We start from the raw sequence: 23,074 nt of genomic DNA, 5'->3' as shown, positions 1-23,074 counted from the left end.
TGTTTTTTGACCCACCTATCCACCCCAACCTCCTCCCTATGCTGCGTTAGCTGCTCTTTATACTTCCTGGTTCACAATTACGTGGATTACATACAAATTGATTTTGTGCTGACCATCACGAAAAAAAAATTTAAATTCGTTACTATCTCGTGAAATTTGTGTTTTTCTCAGTTCATTGTCTACGGAGTAGTTCCACACTTTATACTCTGACATCACCAATTTGAGTTTTAGCACTTTCGTTTTTTTATTTGGGAGAGAGTTGTTCATGTCTATTATTATTATCTTTGGACTGTCTTAGGCCATAGGAATAACATGTATGAATTCTGAAAATGGGCGTAGTTCCCCTTTAACATCATTAATATCTTCACACGCGCCAAAGAGCGCACACAAATCTGTCCAAAAAGAGTAAAAAAAACAATGATCCCATTAACTCGCTATTGTGTATACTGGCACGCTTCTACAGCCCATATGAGTAACATATAGGGATGTTTCTGAGGCTTTTTTTCCTTATAGAGAGCGTTTGTGCCAGTTGACTGGCTCCTTCCTCCTCCTCCTGCCCTCCTCTGGACTCACACACTGTCTGGAGTTGGAATCCAACTGTCGCGTCACATCTGTGAGAGAGCGCACACAGTGATGATGTCTCCTCTCGTTGCCCGCCTGCTGCTCCTCGTCTGCTTGGCTTTACCTCTTTATGGTGTGGAAAAGGTGAGAAATAGAGGATACCGAAAGGATCCTGACGCCGATAAGGTAAGAGAGATGAGAACTGTGGTCATGTGAACTATGATCATTTCCAAAAGTACATATTTTATGTGCCATTCCAGGAGAGATGTGTGCGTTTTGGGTAGATTTTTATTTACTCACCAAAAATTGGCTCAAATTAAATTGTAATAATTGTAGGCCCACTCAAGTGATTTTATTGTTATTTAGCGCGCTTTGTTGTATTTTAATGCATTTCTATTAACCTTCATGAGGCACTTTGCATGTTAAGTTCCCCCAAACTCATCCTGGGATTTCTTGTGGCATGCACCAGAAGTATCTTTAAACGTGTGATTTCCCCCAAAAGAAAGAAAAAAAAAAGTAATATGCTGATTCATCCACATGGTCCAGATGTATGCTTACAGTGCACGGAGTGTGGTCACCACTTTGGCAAAAAAAAGCTCTCCAAAATTACCTGATCCCAGCTGTTTTAGCCTATAGCTGTGTGGTCAGCTGGTTGACTATTATTCCAGGTCTGGCTGCTCTCCAGCAGACTGAGCGGACAGAAAAGGGAAAAAAAATCCCTAACAGGAAGTTGTGGTCTGGCTCATACTGTCCACCCGTCTCTGTCTTTGTTATCTATTTGGCTGTCTGGTTTGTGGGAAAATTCTGACTGATATTTTAAGGCTGACGCATGTGTTATATTATATATCTGATAATATTTATCAAACAAATACCTAAAGCAGGGTTCAAATATTTCATTTCAATTCCCACCAACCCCAATCATAGACCATCTTTTGTCTAGAATTACATAACCCTCCATCCTCCACGCTGTAGGTGGAGAGTGAAAGGAACAAAGTGGACACACATTTCTCTCTTCAGTTCAATCTCTCGGGAGTCAAAAGTGCAACTCGTGTTTATTTTGCTGGGACTCTCTGTGGACCCCTCCTCTGGGACTCCTAGAAGTCTGCACACCCCCACTTTAAGAACCACAGAGTTGCTCTGCATTATCCTCCCAAGTCCTATCCCACAGTTGAGACCACAGCAGGAGGATATAATGAATAGCATCTTATGTTACCATCTGTATCTAGTGCACTGGAAATGATGCAGAAAAGCCCAACTGCACTAGACACTCTGGAGAAGGAAGATCTGCTTCTTTGACCAACATGGTAATCATAAAAATCCTATTTTGCATCCTGCGAATCTAAAAGGTCTCAAAGCCGAGCATAATGTCCCCGCTGTGCATGATCCGGGAGAGTTCAGTCCGTGCTTCGGTGTCAACTAATGCATGAAATACTACTGATTCCTCGGCAGCTTTCTTGCGGCAATTGCAGCCTTTATGCTTGCGTTACAGTAATGGTCTGTGTTCTACTAATATTCAGTAGCTGGAGGTGTAATTCATGCAAGCAGGCAGCTACAGAAACAGCTAATATTAAAGTCACCTGTGTTAGAAAAGTGGACAGAGGTTCCATTCATTAGTCTGCTTTGAAAAGTCTCCAAATAAATCCAACCCCTTACTAAAAGTCTGAGACATTTCCCTTCTGAATATCAACCAAACATACTCTGTATTTCCACCTATTAGCCAAGGTGCTTGGAAGTTTGGTCCCCTTTAATGGAGGACAAATTCCTGGTCCATTACAGCACACTGCATACCAAACCACAATCTATCGGTTTCATCCCAGACTTCCCAGTTTCCCCATAAAGATGATGTCAGAGCTCACATCTCCAGGTTGCTCCAATGCAGCCACTTAATGGCTAAAGCAGACGCGACCATCTGTTTCACTGCAGCTGACTTAAGAATAGTGTAATGCTCTCTACATTTAGGCATTTTCCAGATTCACATCTTGTGAAATAGATTTAAACTCAGGGAGTCAAGTCGACATGTTAAAACTGGAGTAAAAGCTCTTTGTTCTCCTCTCCTGCCTGGGGACTTTTTGTTTTTTGTTGCCTTTTGGCCATGTGCCCCTAGAACTTGCTCCACAGCTGCATGCTGAGCAAAAGGGCAGCAATGACCCAACAAAAGCCTGCAGACCCAAGTCCTTTTTTGCCATCATCACTGTTTGCTTAAAGGCGAGGACGCGCTTCTACGTGTCAGTTTATGTCTGAAGGAACGAGTGTATGACACTTACCAATCACACAACTGAAATTAAAACCCAACTCCGACTAAAAAAAGCCCTAAGAGCTGACCTGCACACTGTAATCTGTTGGTCAAAATGCCTCTTTGAAGAACATATTACGCACAGCTATTTGGATCGTCATTGTGTCTATCTCTGTATGTGGTGGGGCACTTTTTGGCAAGCTCCCCCCGTCTCCGTGTGTGTGTTGAGTCAGCTTGATGCGGCATCTGTCTAAACATAGCAGGAGATTCAGCTGGACAGTGAATCACGCTGATAGATGCGTGGCCAAACACCTACTAATTTAGGCTGTCACCAGACCTTCAGTTCCTCATTAACACACGATCTGTCATTCACATGCTTCATGGCCTCATGGTTGCTGGTTCTATTGCTTTGCCTTGGTTTGGATCACATCTGTTTTTACATTTATTCCAGCCCTGTGGCGGTTAATTTGTTTATCTGACTTGTTAATGAGGTATAATGTGGCTTCTTGTGTGTGTGATGGTTGGATGAATGGCAGCATTTATGGTGCATGCAGCCCAAACAGGGATTTATCCCCCAGGGAGGAAAAAAAAGAAAATCTGAAAAAGGAAGTTAGAGAACAATAGACTGATGTTGTTGCATGCTTTCTTTTCACTGCCAATCACTACCTCCTCTTTTCCCCTGTTTTTTTCCAGTATGGCAGTTGCATCCAGGGGCCAGCGGGCACCGTTGGCAGAGAGGGTAACCCTGGAACCAACGGCATCCCGGGGACGCCGGGCATCCCTGGCCGCGACGGGGTCAAAGGCGAGAAAGGCGAGTGCATCAACGAGATCTTCGAGGAGGCCTGGAGGCCCAACTACAAGCAGTGTGCCTGGAACTCTCTCAATTATGGGATCGACCTGGGTAAAATAGCTGTAAGTATAATGACACAGTGAATGATGTTTCTGAGGAACGTGGGCGTCCGTTTCAGTCATTTTACAAAGTCACAGAAGTGTTATACAGCCACCACAATGCATAAACGTAACCCCATGCTGTGTTGCAGGACTGTACGTTCACTAAGATGCGTTCAGACAGCGCCCTCAGAGTCCTCTTCAGCGGTTCCCTCAGACTCAAGTGTAAGAACGCGTGCTGCCAGAGGTGGTACTTCACCTTCAATGGAGCAGAGTGCACAGGACCGCTGCCCATAGAGTCCATCATCTACTTAGACCAAGGAAGTCCTGAGCTCAACTCAACCATCAACATCCACAGAACGTCCTCAGGTACGACTCAAGTCGTGGGCTTCTTTGTGCAATAAAACAACAATATTTTTTAGAGTGCTGTATAATGTTTTCATTTAAAGCAACAATTCAACATTTTGGGAAATACAAGAGTTATATGTTTGTTTGTTTTAGATGAGCTTGAGCTAGAACCAGTAGCTGGTTAGTTTAGCTTAGCATAAAGACTAGAAGCAGGGGGAAACTGCTAGCCTAGCTCTGTCCAAACGGAACAAAATATTCCTAACAGCACCTCTAATGCTCACAATGTAACGCACTATATCTAGTTTGTTTAGTCCTTTCAAAAACCTACGTGTAGAAGCTTTCAAGTTGTAGTTTACAGGGGGTTATGTGCTGGACTATTTCTTAGCCAGGAGCAGTAACTTCCTGAAGTTTTCACTGGTTGCCTTCAGGAAGTTACTGCTCCCAGCTTCTGTTGCCTTTGAAAAAATATTGATTTTATTCCTTTTTGTTGCTTTCAGACAGAGCTAAGCTAGCTGTCCCCTATTTCTAGTCTTCATGCTAAGCTAAGCTAACCGGCTGCTGGCTGTAGCTGTATATTAAGCCTACCAGTGGGCAACCTCTGGGTCTGAAAAGTGAAGCCAATGCTGAAGTGCCTTAAACCTGCATTTTTTCTAACAGCCAGCAGGGGGCGACTCCTCTGGTTGCAAAAATAAGTCAGATTGTATAGAAGTCTATGAGAAAATGAGCCTACTTCTCACTTTATTTATTACCTCAGTAAACATTGTAAACATGAGTTTATGGTCTCAATTGTTAGTTTCAAATCTTCTTCAATACAGCATGATGTTCATTTAGTAAATTATGGTCCCATTTAGAGTCAAATAGACCATAAAGCAGGGGATGCTTTAAGGCGTGGCTACCTTGTGATTGACAGGTCGCTACCATGGCGTTGTCCGGTCTGTTTTCGTCTTAGAACTTTTACCCTTTCACAGTGCGTTTTCAGTTCATGAAAGCTGATTGTAACAATTTGGTCACCTAAAAATGTCTTATTCAGCGTTCGGTTGTACTTATAGCTCCAACCTCTCTTGTCACTTCTGGTTTCAAAAAACCAAGATGGCAAAGGCCAAAATGCCAAAATGCCAAACTTGCGGCTTCAAAACGGCAGTCCACAAACCAATGGGTAACGTCACGGTGACCACGTCTACTTCTTATACACAGTCTATAATATTTATTAAACAGATATGACAGTGGCATTGATCTTCTCATCTAATTTTCAGCAAGAGAGCAAATAATTATATTTCCCAAAATGTTGAGCTGTTCCTTTAAGTGGTTATTTAACTGATGTGGGTACTGGAAAGCTTTGTCAACTATCTTACTAATAAAAGTTAGTTCAACATTACGTAAGAAAACAAAACAATTAACCAGTTCCATCTCTGGAAACAGTTTGGGTGTTCCCTGAAATTCATTTTCTTCTTTTTTCCTCTCCAGTTGAAGGGCTGTGTGAGGGTGTCAAAGCAGGGTTGGTGGACGTGGCCGTGTGGGTGGGGACCTGTTCCGACTACCCCAGAGGTGACGCATCTACAGGGTGGAATTCAGTATCCAGGATTATCATCGAGGAACTGCCCAAATAAAAATTTTTAAAAGTTACACGTAAGGGAGGGACCAGTCCTGGTAATATGACAGTGTGTTATCTGGCCCTCCAAAACGATCAGGTACGGTCTGCTGAGGCGCCACAGCATCACTGATGGTAACTTGAATGTTTTTTTTAATTGTGTTTAATTACTTCACTAGTTGACAGGCCTATAAACAAGAATACTGTGTCATTCTGTCTACCAGAATTAACTTTGTACTGTAGCTTTTTCTGCTTATGGGTGCTGCTGTTGGTATACAGTAAACATTTAACAGACATCGTGACAAGACATTGACAATATTTAAACCATGTACTCATGTGACATGTTTCTATTCAGTATTACTGTTAATAAAGCCATCTTTTTTTACTCAAACTTTATGACTACTTGATATGTTTAGGAGCTTTGAAATACCCTGCGCTAAACCCAATGTATGTAGCCACAAAGTAATACATTTAATGTATTTATATATATATATCACACATGACAACGCAGATAAAGCAGTTTGGATTTTATAATAAAATATTATAAAGCAATAGTTACAATATGTCGCCAGGAAGCAAATGTATTGGTGTGTTTGGAACAAAAATCATCTCCATTGTTACCGTCCGTTTACAAAAAGAAATAATTTAAAAGAGACAAACTATTATTACACACACATGCGACTCTGACCCTGAGAAGATTTCCAATTTGCTGTTAACAATCAGCTTTTTCATATTTCAGCACGTATCCCTTTCTGCTGCCAGAAAACATGAAATGTAAACATAACTAAATATGATGAAACGTTGATCAACCTCCTCTGATAAAAATGAGAACTTGTCCATCATAAAACGGCAGCAATTCCCCCCCCCCCCCATAAGTCAAAGTGTTTATGAAAATCCACAGCTGATTCCTTCGCTCAGTTTGGCAACTTTTTCCATGCATTTTCAGTGCAAATGAATGCTTCTCACGTCGGCGGATTTACACGTACGCTGCGCCCGAGAGTTCGGTTTCAGTCTGGGGTACGTTTCTCTCTGGATCTCTGAAAGTGTCAGTGTGAGCTCAGAGTCTTTGCAGCTGTCCACGACTTTCAAGCCTCATTGACTTTCTCCCAGAAGGTAGCGAGACACATTCTCGTAAACTACGAAGGTGATGCAGCATGCAGGAGTGACGCGAATCACGTTGGGGATGATGCCTTTGTAGAAACCAACGGCGCCTTCATTCCTACAAAGAAGGGTAAAAAAATGACCATGACTCAAATTGGACATTACTTAACAGCCAAATTTAGAGAGTAGTTCGATATCGTACCTCCATGTCCGTGTGATGACATCAATAACTCCATTGTATGTATTGTGCTGGTCTTGCAGGCGAGCTCGCACCACCTGATACGGGTATGTTGTGGCCACAGCAAATATTTTGGATAATGCCGCCATTGTGATATATTCCCATGCACTCTGTTTACACAGATAAACAGATGGAGAGAGAAGAGAACAGAACAGAACAGAGTGGGGGGAAAAACTGATGAGTCACTTATTCAACTGCTAGTTATCCACTGTGGGCTCGGTCTTATTAAACATGAAAGTTTACAAGCTTTATGCCTGACTTTTATTAAAACACTGAGCATGTTGCCAGACAGTTTGTGGCCCGTGGGGTTAATGACTCACCAGCTTTGCATCTGAAGGATCTTTCTTGTATTTGTTGTAGTCTCTCTTGAGCTCTTCGTAGGCCATGAACTGCAGCGCTCCGTGAGACGTGCCAAACAGACCGGGAACATAGCCCTTTGACAAGAACATGCTTGGTAAGTCAGTCTTTCACGACACACAAATATACCCATAGCATACAATATCTAGAAATGCTCACTATACGGAGTAATTTGGTAGCAATTATCCTGCCGGGCTAATAGAATCTACATTAAGCTGTTATTAGCATTATTCATGGGTTGTTAGTTCTCTACTACAGCTAATATAGACTGTTGGTGCCCTCTAGTGGTGATTAATGAACCACTATAAAAACTTAATTTCAGCCCAGTAGGATAAAGGACAACTTTTGCTGTAGTAGTAACCCGATAGTTCCTCATAAGCATCTCATGTATTGCTACATTACATGAGAGCTACACTGATGTTTCACCTTGTATAGTCCTCGCACTCCCTCGTGGCGGTAGATCTTGACCAGAGCATCTATCATCCCCTTGTACTGTTTACCGCCCGGGTCAGCGTTGTACTGGAGCACCAGCCGCGTCTTGGTCACCCAGATTGGGTTGGTCAGGGTGAGCGTCAGGATGCCTGGGTGAGGAGGACAAGTACGCAGCGTTAGAATGAGGCTGACGACATTTAAAAAAATGGAGACTCTCTGAAGTACATTCAGTGGTTAGATAAACACGATTGTTAATACACACACTAAGCCAAATGCTTCAAGTTGTTTTACTGCATGTGGCTGCGACTCAAAGTCAACGCCCTGCAAGATCAACTGGTTCTCCTCAATAAAACAGAAAAAAGAGGGATGGTCTAAGTGAAGTTGATTGTAATGTGGTAGTTGGTGCCCTCCTGTTTTTGCAGACTACAGTGACTAGAGAACGATACATTCAGCGGTGGTTCAGTGCCAAAACATTCTCTCCATGAGACAAAACTCATTCAATAGCATGCATCCGGTCAAATAAGAACAAAATGATGATTCAGCAGAGGTTTTGGCGTTCATACCTTTGAAAAATGTCAGCTGTTTGAATCTGGGTTATTATAGTGAAACTAAAACTGAAACTAAAATAATATCGCCTGAGTAAAAATAAATAACAAATAAAATAAAAATGAAGTTTAATTCATTTCGGATTTAGTTTTTTTAGCTATAATATATCACTACTGAAAAAAAGAGACGGTAAGAATTTCCATCAACTCTTGGGACACTGAAACACAGAAACTGAACAGACTTGGCCTTCCAGGAGATGGCGCTATATCACAATTACTTCACTAAAGTAGCTTGAAGATTAAACACTATGGCCATTCCTACACAAGACTCCAACCATGTATTTTGTATGTATATGTACTGTAACTACATACTTCTGAGACATTATACCTGGCCCCTAACAAAAATAAATAAAACAGCTGTAACCAAAAATAGAAAAACTAAAAAACATTTCTGTAAAATTGAAACTAAACTAAAACTATTAAACAAACTCTGAAAACTAACTAAAATGAAACTAAAATGAAACAAAAACTAATTGAAAACCCCAAACTATTATAACCTTGGTTCCAATGCATCTTTCTATCTGTTATAACATGGTTATAGTACGGTCACATTTATATATCGACATCATGAATCCAATTTGCCTCTTTTCAAAGATACATGCTGGGATAGTTCCCTTTCCTGACTCACATTAGATCTGTAAACACCATCTGAGCACAATTTGAATGCCAAAGTGAATCAAGCATTGTTATTGATCACGTCATAACCACAGTAAAAAAAACTTTTACAAAAAGGTACTTTTTAGGGGCGCCCCCTCTTAGTCGATTAGGTCTTAGTAGACTAAGATTTCTTCGTTTTTTTAATGCTTTTTTCATGCTGAATGACTTCTTTCCAAGAAACTTATGAGCACTTCTCTGGTAAACACAAGATTTAAAGTGCTGCTAATAAAAACACTACTGAGTGCCAGCGAAATGTTTCATTGTTTGTTTTCATGCAGTTTAAAGCAACTAAAAAATATTGTCTCTCTCTCTCTCTCTTGGCATCACTTGGTTTTTCTATTTGATTTCTCTATTCAGCCCTTAACTCCATTTATTTGGCCAGCAGGAATCAGATCCATGTGACCCTGTGAGACTAGAATGAACAGCAGGTTCTGTACTAATTTGTGTCTGCCTCCTGTCTGTTAAGGCCAGATCAGAGCAGTATTATCTGGCTGGTGTTGTTGACTGTGTGCTGATTATGTGAGTGTGACAGCAGTGACAGCAGTGTCCAGATACATGTAGGACGAACCTGCTTCGGCTGCAGACACCAGGTGCTCCGTGGCACTCAGTTCAGTTTGACGGCCCTCCTTCGTGTACCCTTTGATCGCATTGTATCTGTAAGGGGAAATAAGACATGTATCATTTACAGATCATTTTAAAGGTCAACACAGTCCACTGAGTAATATCATGATGCAGACACGATCCAACAGGTTTATAAGCTTACGTACAAAAAGAAGTAGAGACCCCAAGATGCTCCAGCACCCCAGATATTGGGTGTCACTCCTTGGTAGAGTCCTCTGAGTCCCTCCTGGTGCCAAACACTCTTCATACAGTGCAACATGCCACTGTACTTTGGTCTTAAATCCAATCCATCACTTACTACATTGAAAAGACATCAAAGACATTTGTTAAGTCATATCTTCTGAATTTAACACAAGACACCAACAATTTCTACAAAGATAGCAGCATTGTACCGTTGACATTAGGCAAATCTATTTTAAAAGATCAGATTTCTAATCTGCACATTTAGTTCCATTTAAGGAAAACAAACACTTTATTCGTGCTTCATAGAGCTCCTAACTGGCAAGAACGTATTGCAAATGACTTTGATGACATTAGACCAGGGGTCAGCAACCTTTACTATCAAAAAAGACATGTTTACAGTATATACTGTAAGTCTAATGCAGTGAGGGCCAAAGTGCAAGTGTACTACTGAGTATTAGGGTCACATTGAGGGGGGAAAAAATTAAGATTTCCAGAATAAAGTCATAATATTACAAGAAAAAAAAGTCATAATATTACAAGAATAAAGTCATAACTTTACGAGAAAAAAAGAAAATAACACGTAAAATTACTACTTTATAATATTATGACTTTATTCTCATAATACTACAACTTTTTTTCTTGTAAACCTATGACTTTGTTATCATAATACCACGACTTTTTTCTCTTAAACTTATGACTTTACTATCATAATACTACAACCTTTTTTCTGTTAAACCTATGACTTTATTCTCAAAATATTAGGACTTTATTCTCCAAATCTCAGATTTATTGTGGCCCTAATACTCCTTCATACTGCCGTAAAACAATGATAAATAAAAATGAAGATGTATGGCTCCAGAGAGGCAGGTTGCTGACCCCTGTATTAGACAATCATCAGTAATCTAAGTATAATGTCCTACTGTACCTGCAAACCTGATCTTGACCAGATCCAGAGGGTGCAGCACCAGAGTTGACACCACTCCTCCACTCAGTCCTGCCACCAGGTTCTCTATCTTCACATGGCCGAACATCTGGCGGACATGTCCGGCTATAGAGACAGCAGAGACGGGTTTGCTGGACACCGTCTCTGTAACGGGACCGTGATCTGGAGCGGAACTCATGTTTACCGGTAAGCGTCAGCTAGCTGAGCTCTCCTGTTAGCCTGACTCTATACAGCACTGTGACGACAGCTCACTGACACGGCTACACAGACGCTACAGACTCCTTGAGACGCCCTCATCTTCCTTGTATGTTAGCAGCTGAAGCACGTTGTTGACATGTGCTGTCTTTCCACGGCTCCATGGCTGAGGTAACGTTATCCTAAATGTTAAGAGACAGCTCGACCTTGCTGCTAGTATCAAGTAAACATCACACTAACACAACTAAGAACAGTGCTTCCGGTCGTAACCTTCAAAATAAAACCATTATTTTGGTATTAAACGAGTATAACACAAACGTGGCACCTAACGTACTCAAAACTAAAGGTTGTTAAAGTAAATGAGCTTTAGTAATAAGGGTCCTGGGGCACATAAAAGACATTTGAAACCCATTCACCTCCGAGCGGACCGCGTAACCGAGCCAAAGACATTAATTTGAAGATCAAATGTTGCATTTCCGGTGTTTCTCTGCTAAATGTTGTACCTTGATGGCTGTTTCCAAACGTGTTAGTGACGCAACCAGGAGGACTGGACATCCCACAATGCAACGCGGTCCAGAGACTCTCTTCTTCTTCTTCTTCTTCTTCTTCTTAATCAACACATGGCCAGTGCTTGCTAATATTTATCTTGTTTAATTTAAACCTGACGGGGTTTTTTAAGTGTGTTTCCAGTTTCATTCCTCTACCAAATGAAAGTTAAAGTCCTCTCGAGGAACCCGGATGATTATGTCCGGGAGACCAAACTAGATATTCAGCGAGGTGAGTGAAACACCTTATAAACTCTGATAGCTAGTGCTAATGCTAATGCTTGTGTTTCACAGCAATCACACACACACACACACACACACACACACACACACACACACACACACATGCTGTTAAATATGGCCAGTCAGTCAAACTATTCCATTTACAAATATGGACATTGTGACAAATAAAGACAATGTGAATTATCTTTAATCAACTGTCTGCTTCCATATAAAAAAAGCAAATAGGACACATTTCAACTATGTGCATGTAAGATTCAACATTCAAGCCCTTTATTGTCATTGTGTAGTACAACCAAATTAGACTGTGACAATCCCATAGGTGCTAAAAAAGATAATACAATATAAAATATAAAAATACAATATGTATATTGATGAGATGACAGTTTTGCCAGATTATTGCACAAACTGTCCGTCTGATAATCATATAATTATTGCACAGAATGATCAGCATGTTATTGCACGTGTAACTAACGTTAACAACATTAGCACCTATTTAAGGACACTGAATGGAAATTGTGAGTTAGCCTGTAGCATGTGTGTGCAGGTCCAGTAGGCCATATGAGACGTATAAAACGAATAAAAAGTCAATTAAATGTGTATGAAGTGCTACAAAGGAATCCATCCATGATGAAACAATGCTAAACATAACATAAAATGTTTTTACTCCAGGTGGCTTTATTGTCATTTGATGCTGAATTGCTTGCATTTCAAAAATAATAATATCATAATTTCTGCAAGTGAATTGTCCTTATAGTTCATTAAGGAGTGACTGCTCTCTGTTGTTAGTCCCTAGAAACTATGACCCATCACTCCATCCGTTTGAGTTGAGCAGAGAGTACACCCGGGCTCTGAATGCCACGAAGCTTGAGAGGGTGTTTGCCAAGCCCTTCTTGGCCTCTCTGGATGGACACAGAGATGGGGTAAACTGCTTGTCCAAGCACACCAAGAGCCTCTCCACCCTGCTCTCTGGCTCCTGTGATGGGGAGGTAACTATCTGTACCAGTCCAAATACAATATCTCAGCTAGTAACGTCATTTGTGACATTGTTGTGTCATGCACTCATTCTTGACATCGTTTTATTTGCTCCTTAGGTGAAAGTGTGGAATCTGACCAAACATGAATGTGTCCGCACTCTCCAAGCACATGAAGGTTTTGTCCGTGGAATGGTCGTCCGCCACTGTGGAACATCCTTCTTTACGGTGACTGCTGCACACCAACGTCTAAGAAGATGAAGTTTCCAGTGTTTTTATTAGCTCACCTCTAATACAGCTTCTGTTTTTATATCTTGGCATGCGGACTGTAACAGGTTGGTGACGACAAAACAATCAAGCAATGGAAAATGGAGGCGCCAGGATACGGAGAGGAAGAGGAGCCACTCAACACTATTCTGGGCAAGGTGTGATCAGTGGGCGTTTGCTGTAGTGTTATGATGAAAGACTGTTCATCTTTAGGTGACCATGACATCTAAGAGTCAGTGAAATATCACATTTTGATTATTGTATAAATGATTCTTGTCCCCTGCAGACAGTCTTCACAGGACTAGACCATCACCAGAAGGACGCTACGTTCGCAACATGTGGCCAGCAGGTGGACATCTGGGACGAGCAGAGGAGCAGCCCAATCCGCTCTTTCACTTGGGGCGTAGACAGCTTCAGCGCTGTCCGCTTCAACCCTGTGGAGGTAAGACAACGTGTGTCCACCGCACTCAGATAGGCCTCCTCCTTTCACAGACTGAGGAACACTTTACTATTTGTTCATGTCTAAACTCACATTAAAGTGGTTATTGTCAAATATATTTAGATCTGCCTCCCTGCTCGTATCACTAAAGTTAACGGTTTATGTCTTTCCACAGACTGAACTTCTTGCAAGCTGTGCCTCTGACAGAAGTATAGTACTGTATGACATGAGAGAATCAGCGCCACTTAAAAAGGTAGGGTCTACCATTCAGTGGCTGCAGGATTTAACCTTTCTCTCTTCACAATCACATGGTATGATTTATATCTACGGTGTGTTTTCATTTGCTTCTGTAGGTTATTATGACAATGAGGAGCAACACATTATGCTGGAACCCTATGGAAGCCTATTACTTCACATGTTCAAATGAGGACTACAAGTGAGTTGAGGATGTTGTATTTTATTGTTGTATTGTATTTATGTCGGCACTAAATTAGGTCTCCTGGTTACATGCTCCAAGAGTTAGAACTCAAACAGAAAGAATCTTACATGTACAAAAGTCCAGCTCTGCACCATTGGTAGACTTTCAAAACAGATAGGCGCTTAACGCATGGTCTTATTATTATTATCCATCCATCCATCTGCAATTATTATTATTATTATTATTATTATTATGTTACTGATGTGCTTTCCACTAAAGGCCGGGGCTAATTTAGTTTCATTGTCTCATCAGCCTCTACACATATGACATGAGGTACCTGGACCGGCCAATCACAGTGCACATGGACCATGTCTCTGCGGTGCTGGATGTTGACTATTCTCCAACTGGGAAGGAGTTTGTGTCTGCCAGTTTTGACAAAACCATCCGCATCTTCCCCAAAGACGGCGGCCACAGCAGGTTAGTATGACCCTAAAAAACGGTTTAAAAATTGACCGTTGTCATTGCCTTGTATATTTACTGTGATTGTATTACTGGTCCATAATCGGGTACCATTTCTGTTCTTCTGAATGAGCCACAGTAGAGTAAGCAGTATAAGTAGTCTTTGTAATATAGGAGTGATTTGTTTGGGGCCTATGAATTTTATTATATTTACGTCATTTATTGGTATTTCAGTTAAAGAAATAGTCAGCAGTAGTCAATAGTCAGTCACGTCTGCGTTTTTCCAACCAATGCAAGTCAAAATGTCTGCTGTGAAAAATGCCTATTGGCTACTAGCATAGCTGATAATAATTGCTAGTTGGTAAAGCTAATATGGGGTAGCTAATTGTTTTGACTGACCTTCTCAACCACAAAAAAAACACAGCCATTGTTTGGTTGCTATGTGACGTAATGATACATGCAGTATTGTTTGTACATTTGTCAAGCTCCAGAACAAATAGTGTAGCAGTAAGAGGGGGCATGAAGCCGGACAGCAAATAGATCGGTTTTTGTTTGACGATTGAAAACACTTGGAATTTGACTATAAGCAGAAATCTGAAATATGGTATTTTCAGCCATTACAGACCTTTTTCACAGCACACATTTTGACTTGTTATAATTGGTAAAGCACAAGTTTTTACTAATAACGTTAACGGTGGTTCCAAATTAATCATGCATTCCATTTAGATTAGCCAGTTCCAAGACCCTGCTATTTTGCTTGCTGTTTCACTGAAATGGCTTACTAAGACACTTAAAGCTACACTTTGTAACTTTAATAAAAAATTTGCCATATCTGCTGAAACTATAACTATATCGTGACAGTAGTACATGAAACTAATAATCTGTGAAAAAATCCGGTTCCTCTGCCTCCTCATAGTGCTCCTAATGGCATTTGCAAGATTCCACTGTGCCCGAAGAAAAACAAAGAAGCAGAGGAGTCTCTAACACACAATCAATCACTGCTCGCAAAGCTCATGGACTCCGATCAAACTAGATAGATAGATAGATAGTAACTTTATTGATCCCGAGGGAAATTCAAGAACTGTTAAACTAGGCAGCGCTAATCAAATATTAATAAAGATTCTGTTACTGTAATGTCTATTTCTCTCCTCAAATGTTTTCAGAAACATCTTGTAGTGTACTGTTTAGCTGTAAAATGAGAAAGTTAACTCCAGCCCGGTGGGCGGTGCTTGGTTTTTACCTTGACTGTTTTCAACATTGCGGCCGGGTCGCAAACTTTCTCATTTTACAGCTAAACGGTGTACTAAAATATGAGGAGAGAAATAGGCATTACAGTAACATATTTATTCATATTTGATCAGCACTGCTTAGTTTGACAGTTTGATAGGAAGTCACGAGTTGCTCGGCTCTGATTGGTTGTTTTCCTACGGGTATGTTGAAATCTTGCAAATGCCATTATGAGCAGTAGGAGGACACAGAAGAATATGATTTCTTTTTCACATATTATCTGTCTCATGCACTACTGTCAGGATACAGTGACAGGTTGAGCAAATGTGACAAAAAGTTATTTTTATTTAGTATAAATCACCAAATGTAGCTTTAATGGAACTGAGCCATCGTTAATGTTTTTAGTTTCAACTTTCCACCTGTACTTTTTCATGCTATGACGAGCCAAATTGGCTGCTGTGGAAAAAGGTCTATTACGACTCTTGTGTTGGGAGCAAAGGAGGAAGTAGTGTGATGTTATAGAGCCATAAGGTGGATGGATATGTCAACAGAATATGTGATTCTAACAAGGGGAGTTTTTTTTTTTATTGAGCAATTGCTTTAAGAGCCACAATCCAAAACATTATTTGTTGGTTTATGACTTGTTATAGCAGCATAATATTCCTGATCAGTGTGGATGTTGGTAATCCTGTGTATTGTAACACTTTATCCTTTTGGTTGTTTTTCTAACAGCTAATGAATACAATGCATTGCCTTATTTATTTATTTATTTATTTATTTATTTTAAATATAGGGAAGTCTACCACACCAAACGCATGCAGCACGTCATCTGCATAAAATGGTCGGCAGACAACAAATACATCCTGAGCGGTTCTGATGAGATGAATATCCGACTGTGGAAAGCCAACGCAGCTGAGAAACTAGGAATGGTGAGTCCTGCCTCGTCTTCTCTTCGTCCTCCCTGCTTTCACTTATATTTTCAGCTTCAATCGATGTCATATTTAAGGGCAACTTGCTGCTTATTGGTGAGCAGAGAGCGGTGGTCTCTGTGTACCAATCAACAGCTGTATTTTCCTCAGCTGTCGGAAGCACCGCATACTGTATCTCCCCCCAGTGATCTTGTTTTATGAGTTAGCTGCATTCTTGGACACGGCCGTGGCCCTGGGCCCACCTCAGCAGGGTGAGAGCGGGTGACTATGCCAGGAGCAGCAGCACTACTGGTGCCAAATGCCCTGATGGATGCTGACTTAGGGTAGAATCACTCTCAATAAGTACAATGTACCAATTGGCACAGCGGCTCTCGTGGCAGGTGGAAGTCCAAAAAACTCTTGTGCGGTTGTTTGACAAATCACCAACAAAAGATTCAGCTAAAAAGAAGGTTTATTTTTTTTCCAGACAGATCTCCACTGACTTTTAATATCTTGTTTTGTGACTACCACATGTATTATATTCAGATAATGTGTTAGTAGAAATTATGGCCTTTAATGTTATCTTATGTGTCCCAATGCCCCAAAATCCCAATTCTGGCTGAATAATAAAGATCAATGGCATCTCATGTGCCATCTCCAACAGCCATCTTTCATTCCTAATCGGATTCGCCCTCGCTTATTCTCTTAATGCAGCTTCGGAGTGGAAAATTGGCCCGCTTTTGGCACTTGTTTTACTGTCACTGTGTAAGAGAAGATTTATTCGCAAGCTTTGCACTTAAAGAGATCAGACAAGGGCTGCTCCTATCAGCAGTTTGAATCATCCAATCACTTAAAGCGGGCCTCTCTGAACATAATGAAGCATTAACAATCAAGTTGTACTGAAGGGGGTCTTTAATTATCAAGAAATGCTGAATGGAGGATTTGTCTGTGGCAGGATCAGGACTTCTCTATCAGCTGCTGCACATCACTATTTTTTTCCCCCCCGTCATACGTAGCCTTTGACTCCAGTGTAAATTAAACTCTTAGTATAAAACATGTTGAATCAATCCGCTCCTATTTCTCTTCAATCAGGTAAAATGTATTTCCTCTGCTCTAGAAACCTCAACTCATCACTACTCCATTTATTTAAGATTGAAGGTTGGAAAGCCACCTGAATCGTTTTGAAAAGTTTGGATTGATTGACATCGGTGTGCTACTGTTTAACTTGCTGCTCTATTGATCAAATAAAAAGGTGCCACTCTTGATCTATATTAAGGTATTTACACTAGGGCTGTCAACAAATATTCTAAATTCAAAAATATATTGGAATAGTAAAAAAAGCATTCAAATATGAAAATGAATATTTGATGATGAAATAAAAAAGCAGCGCTCCCTTGACTTTCTGCCTCACACGCACTGAATGCACCGCATGACAGACACACAACGTCACTTTCATTGACTGAAAATGAAACGTAACGTTAGGTCAAGCTGAGCGAGGAATAATTCAACAACAACCGTAATAATGGAGAGAACTCGGCTGCAGAGAGAGTGACTCTGTGTCCTAACAGAAAATGTTACATTCGTCATTACGTCATGTCAACAAACCACGTACCTACCAGCTGTGAGCTCCTGGATGCTAAATATTCAAGTAGTTCGAACCGATGTTTTTTTTTTTAGAAAGAATATTCAAACATTTTTGACACCTTTTAATTTACAGTGTGTTGAAAGAGGTCATGTAGCATAATTAAAGGATAATTGTGGATCATTACAAATTTGGTCTTATTTTTAGGTATTTCTATTAGTTATGATAGCATTTTACGTACAAATTGTAGACATTGTTGCTAAAAAGAGGTCAGAACAGCTGCTTCGGTCCTCTGTCAGTGTGTACACTTTAAGTGTTCGGCCACAGTACTGTTGTGTGGTCACCCGTGTCCGAACCCAATACACAATCAATTTAGTTACACCAGTAAAATAGGCTTGAAGCCTAAAAAAGACACCCGCATGTGTGAGTGAAACTCGAGCCACTGCACAGCTGGTGTAGACGGCTGTATTGATTTTAAAATAGAACCAAGTGTATCTGTTCCTCAGACACGTGGTAGCCAGGCAAGTGAAATGCGGCTGAAACGTCTCCTGTGTGGACGGGCTGCAAGACACACAAACAGTCAGACAATCATAAAAGTTCTCCGCTGATTTAGCATCACTCCTGTAGCATCAACCACACACACACATGTGAAAGACAGTTTAAGAAAAGGGTCAAAATCGATACAGTAGAACCTGAGAGACTGTCTGTTTTTTAATCCAGGCATTCTTCTTCCTTGTCAAAACCCTGGTGCCTACATTACCCACAGTGCACCACGACCACCGACAGTTCGGTTAGAGATTCAGGAGTTTTATTCTCCTGCAGCTCCACTCCCCCAGATTTTTTTATTTTTTTTCATTTTCAAACTTGTAGTCTTTAGACCCGACAAATGTAAACCTGCAGGTTAACTAAACTTATCTGAAAGAGACAACAAAAAAACTGCAAAATTATGTCCATTGTGAACATCCTGTCTTCCTGGTTTAACTTTGACTTACTTTACTCGTCGTAGTTTTGGAGTACAGTACAGTTTTCCTTTGCAAGAAGAGATTATTACCAACATTTTGAGCATGCTTACTTTTGGTTTTAGCTCCAAAAAAAGTGGTTAAGATAATACGGAACTGGCTGGATTCTTTCTAATTTTATAACCGTGTGTCTTGCCCGGTCGGACTTCTCACCGTGTTCCCAGGTCTCAGCAATTACTTATGTGAATTCAGTATTATCATAACTGATAAAATGCCTAATTTCTCTGCCACGGGCAAAAGAACAATGTCATCATTTAGATCTGATGTATGTTTATAATATAGGTGACACAGTGACACCTCCTCTCGATCTATGCCACTCTGTATATTGCTACATTTGACCTCACAGCACTGCTCGCAGTCTGTTTTACCAGCAGTTACATCACCTGATCATGTCTGCTTTCTTTGGACGCAGTTTATTCAAGCTATTATATTTTTCATCCACACCCAAATTCCTTTTTGGTATTTTCTAACAGGAGGAGATTTGGGCATCTCTGCAGTGGATTGTGTACATCTTAGGTTCTCTTGTCCCGTCTAACAGCATCAGCTATATTACACAGTTAATACTTGCACCTTGTTGTCACCTGGTCAACTTTTGGATAAGATATCCTATCTGTCTTGTTAAGATCATACGAACCGTGTTTAGCAGGCTAACCATGCGTGTATCCAGGGGAATTAGTTTAGTCCTACAGGATCAGCATCTAACAGCTCTTCTCCACCAAATTGAATCTGAGACAAATCATTGCTTTTAATCAGAATAAAAGCCTTCGAGGAGGGCAGCCCGAGCCAAGGCGAGTCCGAGTAGCCGGTGGTTTTTATGAGAGAGAGATGGAGAGGGAGGGACGTTGTTGAGCTGGTGTCTTCACTTTTTAACAGACATTGATTCAGTTTTGAATCAGCACGTTGTCGAAGCTGAAGCTACTGCTTACTGTACCGGCCAACATTTTATGATGGAAGACAGCGTACCATAACTGTCGGTAATTAATAAAACACCACCTGAGCTGAATGCAAACTAAGCTACATTATGTGGTCAGCAGCAGCAAAAGCTCCACGCTCATCATCGTCTGCTTGGAAATACTCAGCATTACTGGAATCAAGGCATTTAGGAGAACACGTCCGATAACACTTCTCTCAGCACGGGAACCCAACATGCAGGTATAAATAAATAACTTAACAAGTTAAATGCCTGTAACAAGGTCACTGACTCATCTCCAGGGAGACTTTCAGAAATGCGAGTTAGCAAGGGGTCATCCTCTGTTGCCTGCTCGGATCTCCATCAGAAGCCTTAGAAAGAGACAGTTCTAGTCGTTCAAAGTTCAAATGCCTAAAAACAAGACCATGTTGACTTGAGAAGGACACCTTGTGGCCACATGAATAATGTCTCTCAGAAGCAACGTTTTTAGGGAAATAGGCTTATTTGCTTTCTTGCCAAGAGTTAGATGAGAAGATTGATGCCACTCTCATGTCAGTGCATTCAATATGAAGCTATGGCCACCAGGCCAACAGAGTGGAAAAGGAAGCAGCTAGCCTGGCTCTATCCAAAACTAACAATCTGCCGACCAGCACTTTATGCAGTTTGAGCAGTTCCATGGCTCGACTCCTGTCAGACGATCTATTCTAAACTGCATTTAATTTTGTTTTAATATTATTGGGGTAATATTTTTACATGTCGTGGCTAAAAAACTGCAGTCTTGGCTGAGACTGCTGTGCTATAAAACTGAACTTCACTGCACAACAGACAAACCAGATTGTATGCATCTTCCAGCTATCTACAGCTTTATATTAAAATAAGAAAACATCTTACTTTCCGTTTATAGTAGAACTGCAACAGTTCCCTAAACGAGGTCTATTTGGTGGCTGTCAGTCAACAGTGTTGACAGAGCTAACAGTAGCTGTGTTTCCATTTCTATATTTGTATGCAAATTTTGAAGTAGCGCATTAGCGAAGCTGTATGGAAATGGCAAAATTTGATTTAAAAACTCGCTTGAGGTGGTTTTTGCCTCTGTCTAATTAGAGTTGATGCGCTAAATGGATTATAGAAACACCTTTACCAAATAACTGATCAACCGTTTCTGCCGTCGGCGCCTTCTTGGATATTCCCACAACGTGCAAGTGCTTGTCTTTGTCTCCAGACAGCATGAAACATGGCCAATATTAGTGTTTAGTTTAGAGGACTTGCTAGAAAATTGTTCCAGAGAACGTTTATCACTGTAAAAGTTGACTTGTATAGGACTCAGTTTTCGGCAGAGAGCAGGGTTTCGTCTTGTCCAAAACAATTTTGTGCATTCTTGGTCCACTCCTTGTCTCATTTATTTTTTTCCCTGACTGTCTTGTTTCGTCTTTCAATCCACTCTCGTGTTTCCCCCCTCTTCATTTTCCCTTTTTAATTCAATTGTATCCGACTCACTCATCCTCCCTCGTGTCATGCAGCTGGCCCCCAGAGAGAGGGAGGCCGCCAACTACAGTCAGAAGCTGAAGGAGAAGTTCCGGGACTACCCGCAGATCAGACGCATCGCTCATCACCGGCACCTACCCAAGAACATCTACCACCAGACCAAGGAGCAGAGGGTCATGAAAGAGTCTCGCCGTAGGAAGTATGTGTTCATTATTTTTTCCCTTTTGAAGCTAGCTAATGTATCTACAGGAATGGCATGATGTGCCCTCCGTGTCCATGTAGAGGTGACGGTGACTTGGGCTGCTGCCAGGGTACGTCTGACCTATGCAGTCACACCAGCCTAATGGAAAATCCCAGTGATGGGACGGCCTCCTATGACATGGTCTCAATAGCCCTTACATACTCATTTACAGCTCGTATGGTGGATTGATTGTCCCAGTTTGCCCTGACGTCCAGTGATTCATAGCTCAGTCTGCTGCTTTTTTTTTTTTAATTACCGGCGGTATTGTAGCACGTCAGACACGTGTTTGGACTGTGAATGATTTACTATGCATTATTTTTCAGGGTACATTAGTGTAGTCGGTGACGTAGGTGTTAGGTCAACAGTCTCATATTCAGTCTCTTCCTCCCTCCTCCTTTCTGTTTGCTCATCTCTCTCTCTCCCTCCATCCCCTTCCTGAATATTCTCACCAGCAGATCAAGTTGCTCACGGTTCTTCCTCTTTTGTTTTTTCCAGGGAGAGGAACGTCCGCAAGCACAGCAAGCCAGGAAGTGTTCCCGTGGTGTCCGAGAAGGAGAAGCATGTGGTGACTGTGGTCAAATAGGCAGAGCTGGAGAAGAGAGGACAGAGGGGGCCGCCATCAAGAGATGAGGTGGAGCCCAAGATCACACCCACATGGGACATGTTCAGACTGATCTCACTTAAGAATGGGGTGGAAAAAAGTGTGAATTTGTCAGTTGTGGGACGGACAAGTGACCAGTTCTGCATCGTTTGAAGTACAAGGGCACAGACTGTAAATACATAGAAACATTAAATCTTATAAAACATTCTTTTAAGGCAAAGATCAGCTGTACTTTTCACTGAGCAGTTACACATATGTCTGTTTTTAAGTGACTAATTACACATTTTCCTTAGAGCAAGTTAGCATTTTTCATCACAGGATCCACGACTATTTAATAATAAATTAAGAACAGATTAAATTGATCCAATTGTTAAAGAATGTTAAATGACTTGGTACCTACTTTCAACAAAATGTGTTCCTTGTGGGTTCATTAGATATGTTTTTTTTTTTTATGAATGAAGTTCAAGAAATGTGCTACAGTTGATTATTAAAACTACCAGAGATGGCGTAAAGGTTTCCGTATGCTTCAAATCACTTTGCCGTCGGACAACTTTGACAGGAAAATCCACTACTCACCAGGATGATTGCTCCCAAAAGTGGCCATGATTTCCCGATGTTTCTGTAAGTTCCAAAAATGGTCAATGTTAGACGATCTGACTAACCTTTCTCTTAAAGAATACAGAGACCTTAAAGGTCCCATATTGTAAAAAAGTGAGATTTGTGTCCTTTATATTATAAAGCAGGTTTAAGTGCTGTATAAATACTGTTAAACTACCAAAACGCTCAACATACGGAGAAACACACACAGCCCG

The 23,074-nt window shown here is 41.0% G+C and overlaps 3 protein-coding genes across 6 annotated transcripts; 2 read left to right on the top strand and 1 right to left on the bottom strand.

The window, feature by feature from the left end:
* The first annotated feature begins 545 nt into the window (after positions 1 to 545).
* On the top strand, positions 546 to 6,009 carry LOC141779685 (collagen triple helix repeat-containing protein 1-like). 4 transcript variants are annotated; one of them, XM_074654671.1, is made up of 5 exons: positions 547 to 747; positions 1,788 to 1,865; positions 3,488 to 3,706; positions 3,835 to 4,051; positions 5,495 to 6,009. In XM_074654671.1, exons 1-5 carry the CDS (start codon positions 634 to 636, stop codon positions 5,635 to 5,637), a joined length of 771 nt encoding a protein of 256 aa, XP_074510772.1. In that variant the 5' UTR covers positions 547 to 633; the 3' UTR covers positions 5,638 to 6,009. The 4 variants fall into 4 exon arrangements, with proteins under 4 accessions (XP_074510775.1, XP_074510772.1, XP_074510774.1 ...); XM_074654672.1 differs by having other exon boundaries at positions 569 to 705; XM_074654674.1 differs by lacking the exon at positions 1,788 to 1,865 and having other exon boundaries at positions 546 to 705.
* A 121-nt stretch (positions 6,010 to 6,130) lies between these two features.
* On the bottom strand, positions 6,131 to 11,181 carry LOC141779683 (solute carrier family 25 member 32-like). Its single transcript, XM_074654670.1, has 7 exons — positions 10,738 to 11,181; positions 9,776 to 9,926; positions 9,577 to 9,662; positions 7,741 to 7,895; positions 7,278 to 7,391; positions 6,922 to 7,067; positions 6,131 to 6,837 (listed from the first exon to the last, which is right to left on the bottom strand). Exons 1-7 carry the CDS (start codon positions 10,931 to 10,933, stop codon positions 6,711 to 6,713), a joined length of 975 nt encoding a protein of 324 aa, XP_074510771.1. The 5' UTR covers positions 10,934 to 11,181; the 3' UTR covers positions 6,131 to 6,710.
* A 302-nt stretch (positions 11,182 to 11,483) lies between these two features.
* On the top strand, positions 11,484 to 22,778 carry dcaf13 (ddb1 and cul4 associated factor 13). Its single transcript, XM_074654669.1, has 11 exons — positions 11,484 to 11,727; positions 12,525 to 12,724; positions 12,830 to 12,937; positions 13,045 to 13,134; positions 13,263 to 13,418; positions 13,591 to 13,668; positions 13,769 to 13,851; positions 14,146 to 14,310; positions 16,313 to 16,448; positions 21,456 to 21,619; positions 22,157 to 22,778. Exons 1-11 carry the CDS (start codon positions 11,658 to 11,660, stop codon positions 22,242 to 22,244), a joined length of 1,338 nt encoding a protein of 445 aa, XP_074510770.1. The 5' UTR covers positions 11,484 to 11,657; the 3' UTR covers positions 22,245 to 22,778.
* The last annotated feature ends 296 nt before the right edge of the window (positions 22,779 to 23,074 follow it).

This window comes from Sebastes fasciatus, chromosome 12 (genome assembly GCF_043250625.1).
Source record: "Sebastes fasciatus isolate fSebFas1 chromosome 12, fSebFas1.pri, whole genome shotgun sequence".
Lineage (NCBI taxonomy): Eukaryota > Metazoa > Chordata > Actinopteri > Perciformes > Sebastidae > Sebastes > Sebastes fasciatus.
This window is presented reverse-complemented; position numbering and strand designations above follow the sequence as displayed.

Coding starts and splice junctions, on each gene's coding strand:
- LOC141779685 (XM_074654671.1), top strand. CDS start 634: ATGATGTCTCCTCTCGTTGCCCGCCTGCTGCTCCTCGTCTGCTTGGCT. Junction 748..1,787: donor AGGATCCTGACGCCGATAAG/GTAAGAGAGATG, acceptor ATCTGTATCTAG/TGCACTGGAAATGATGCAGA. Junction 4,052..5,494: donor CATCCACAGAACGTCCTCAG/GTACGACTCAAG, acceptor TTTCCTCTCCAG/TTGAAGGGCTGTGTGAGGGT.
- dcaf13 (XM_074654669.1), top strand. CDS start 11,658: ATGAAAGTTAAAGTCCTCTCGAGGAACCCGGATGATTATGTCCGGGAG. Junction 11,728..12,524: donor CAAACTAGATATTCAGCGAG/GTGAGTGAAACA, acceptor CTCTGTTGTTAG/TCCCTAGAAACTATGACCCA. Junction 13,852..14,145: donor TGTTCAAATGAGGACTACAA/GTGAGTTGAGGA, acceptor TTGTCTCATCAG/CCTCTACACATATGACATGA.
- LOC141779683 (XM_074654670.1), bottom strand. CDS start 10,933: ATGAGTTCCGCTCCAGATCACGGTCCCGTTACAGAGACGGTGTCCAGC. Junction 9,927..10,737: donor GGTCAAGATCAGGTTTGCAG/GTACAGTAGGAC, acceptor TTTTCAATGTAG/TAAGTGATGGATTGGATTTA. Junction 7,896..9,576: donor GGTGTCTGCAGCCGAAGCAG/GTTCGTCCTACA, acceptor CTCCTCACCCAG/GCATCCTGACGCTCACCCTG.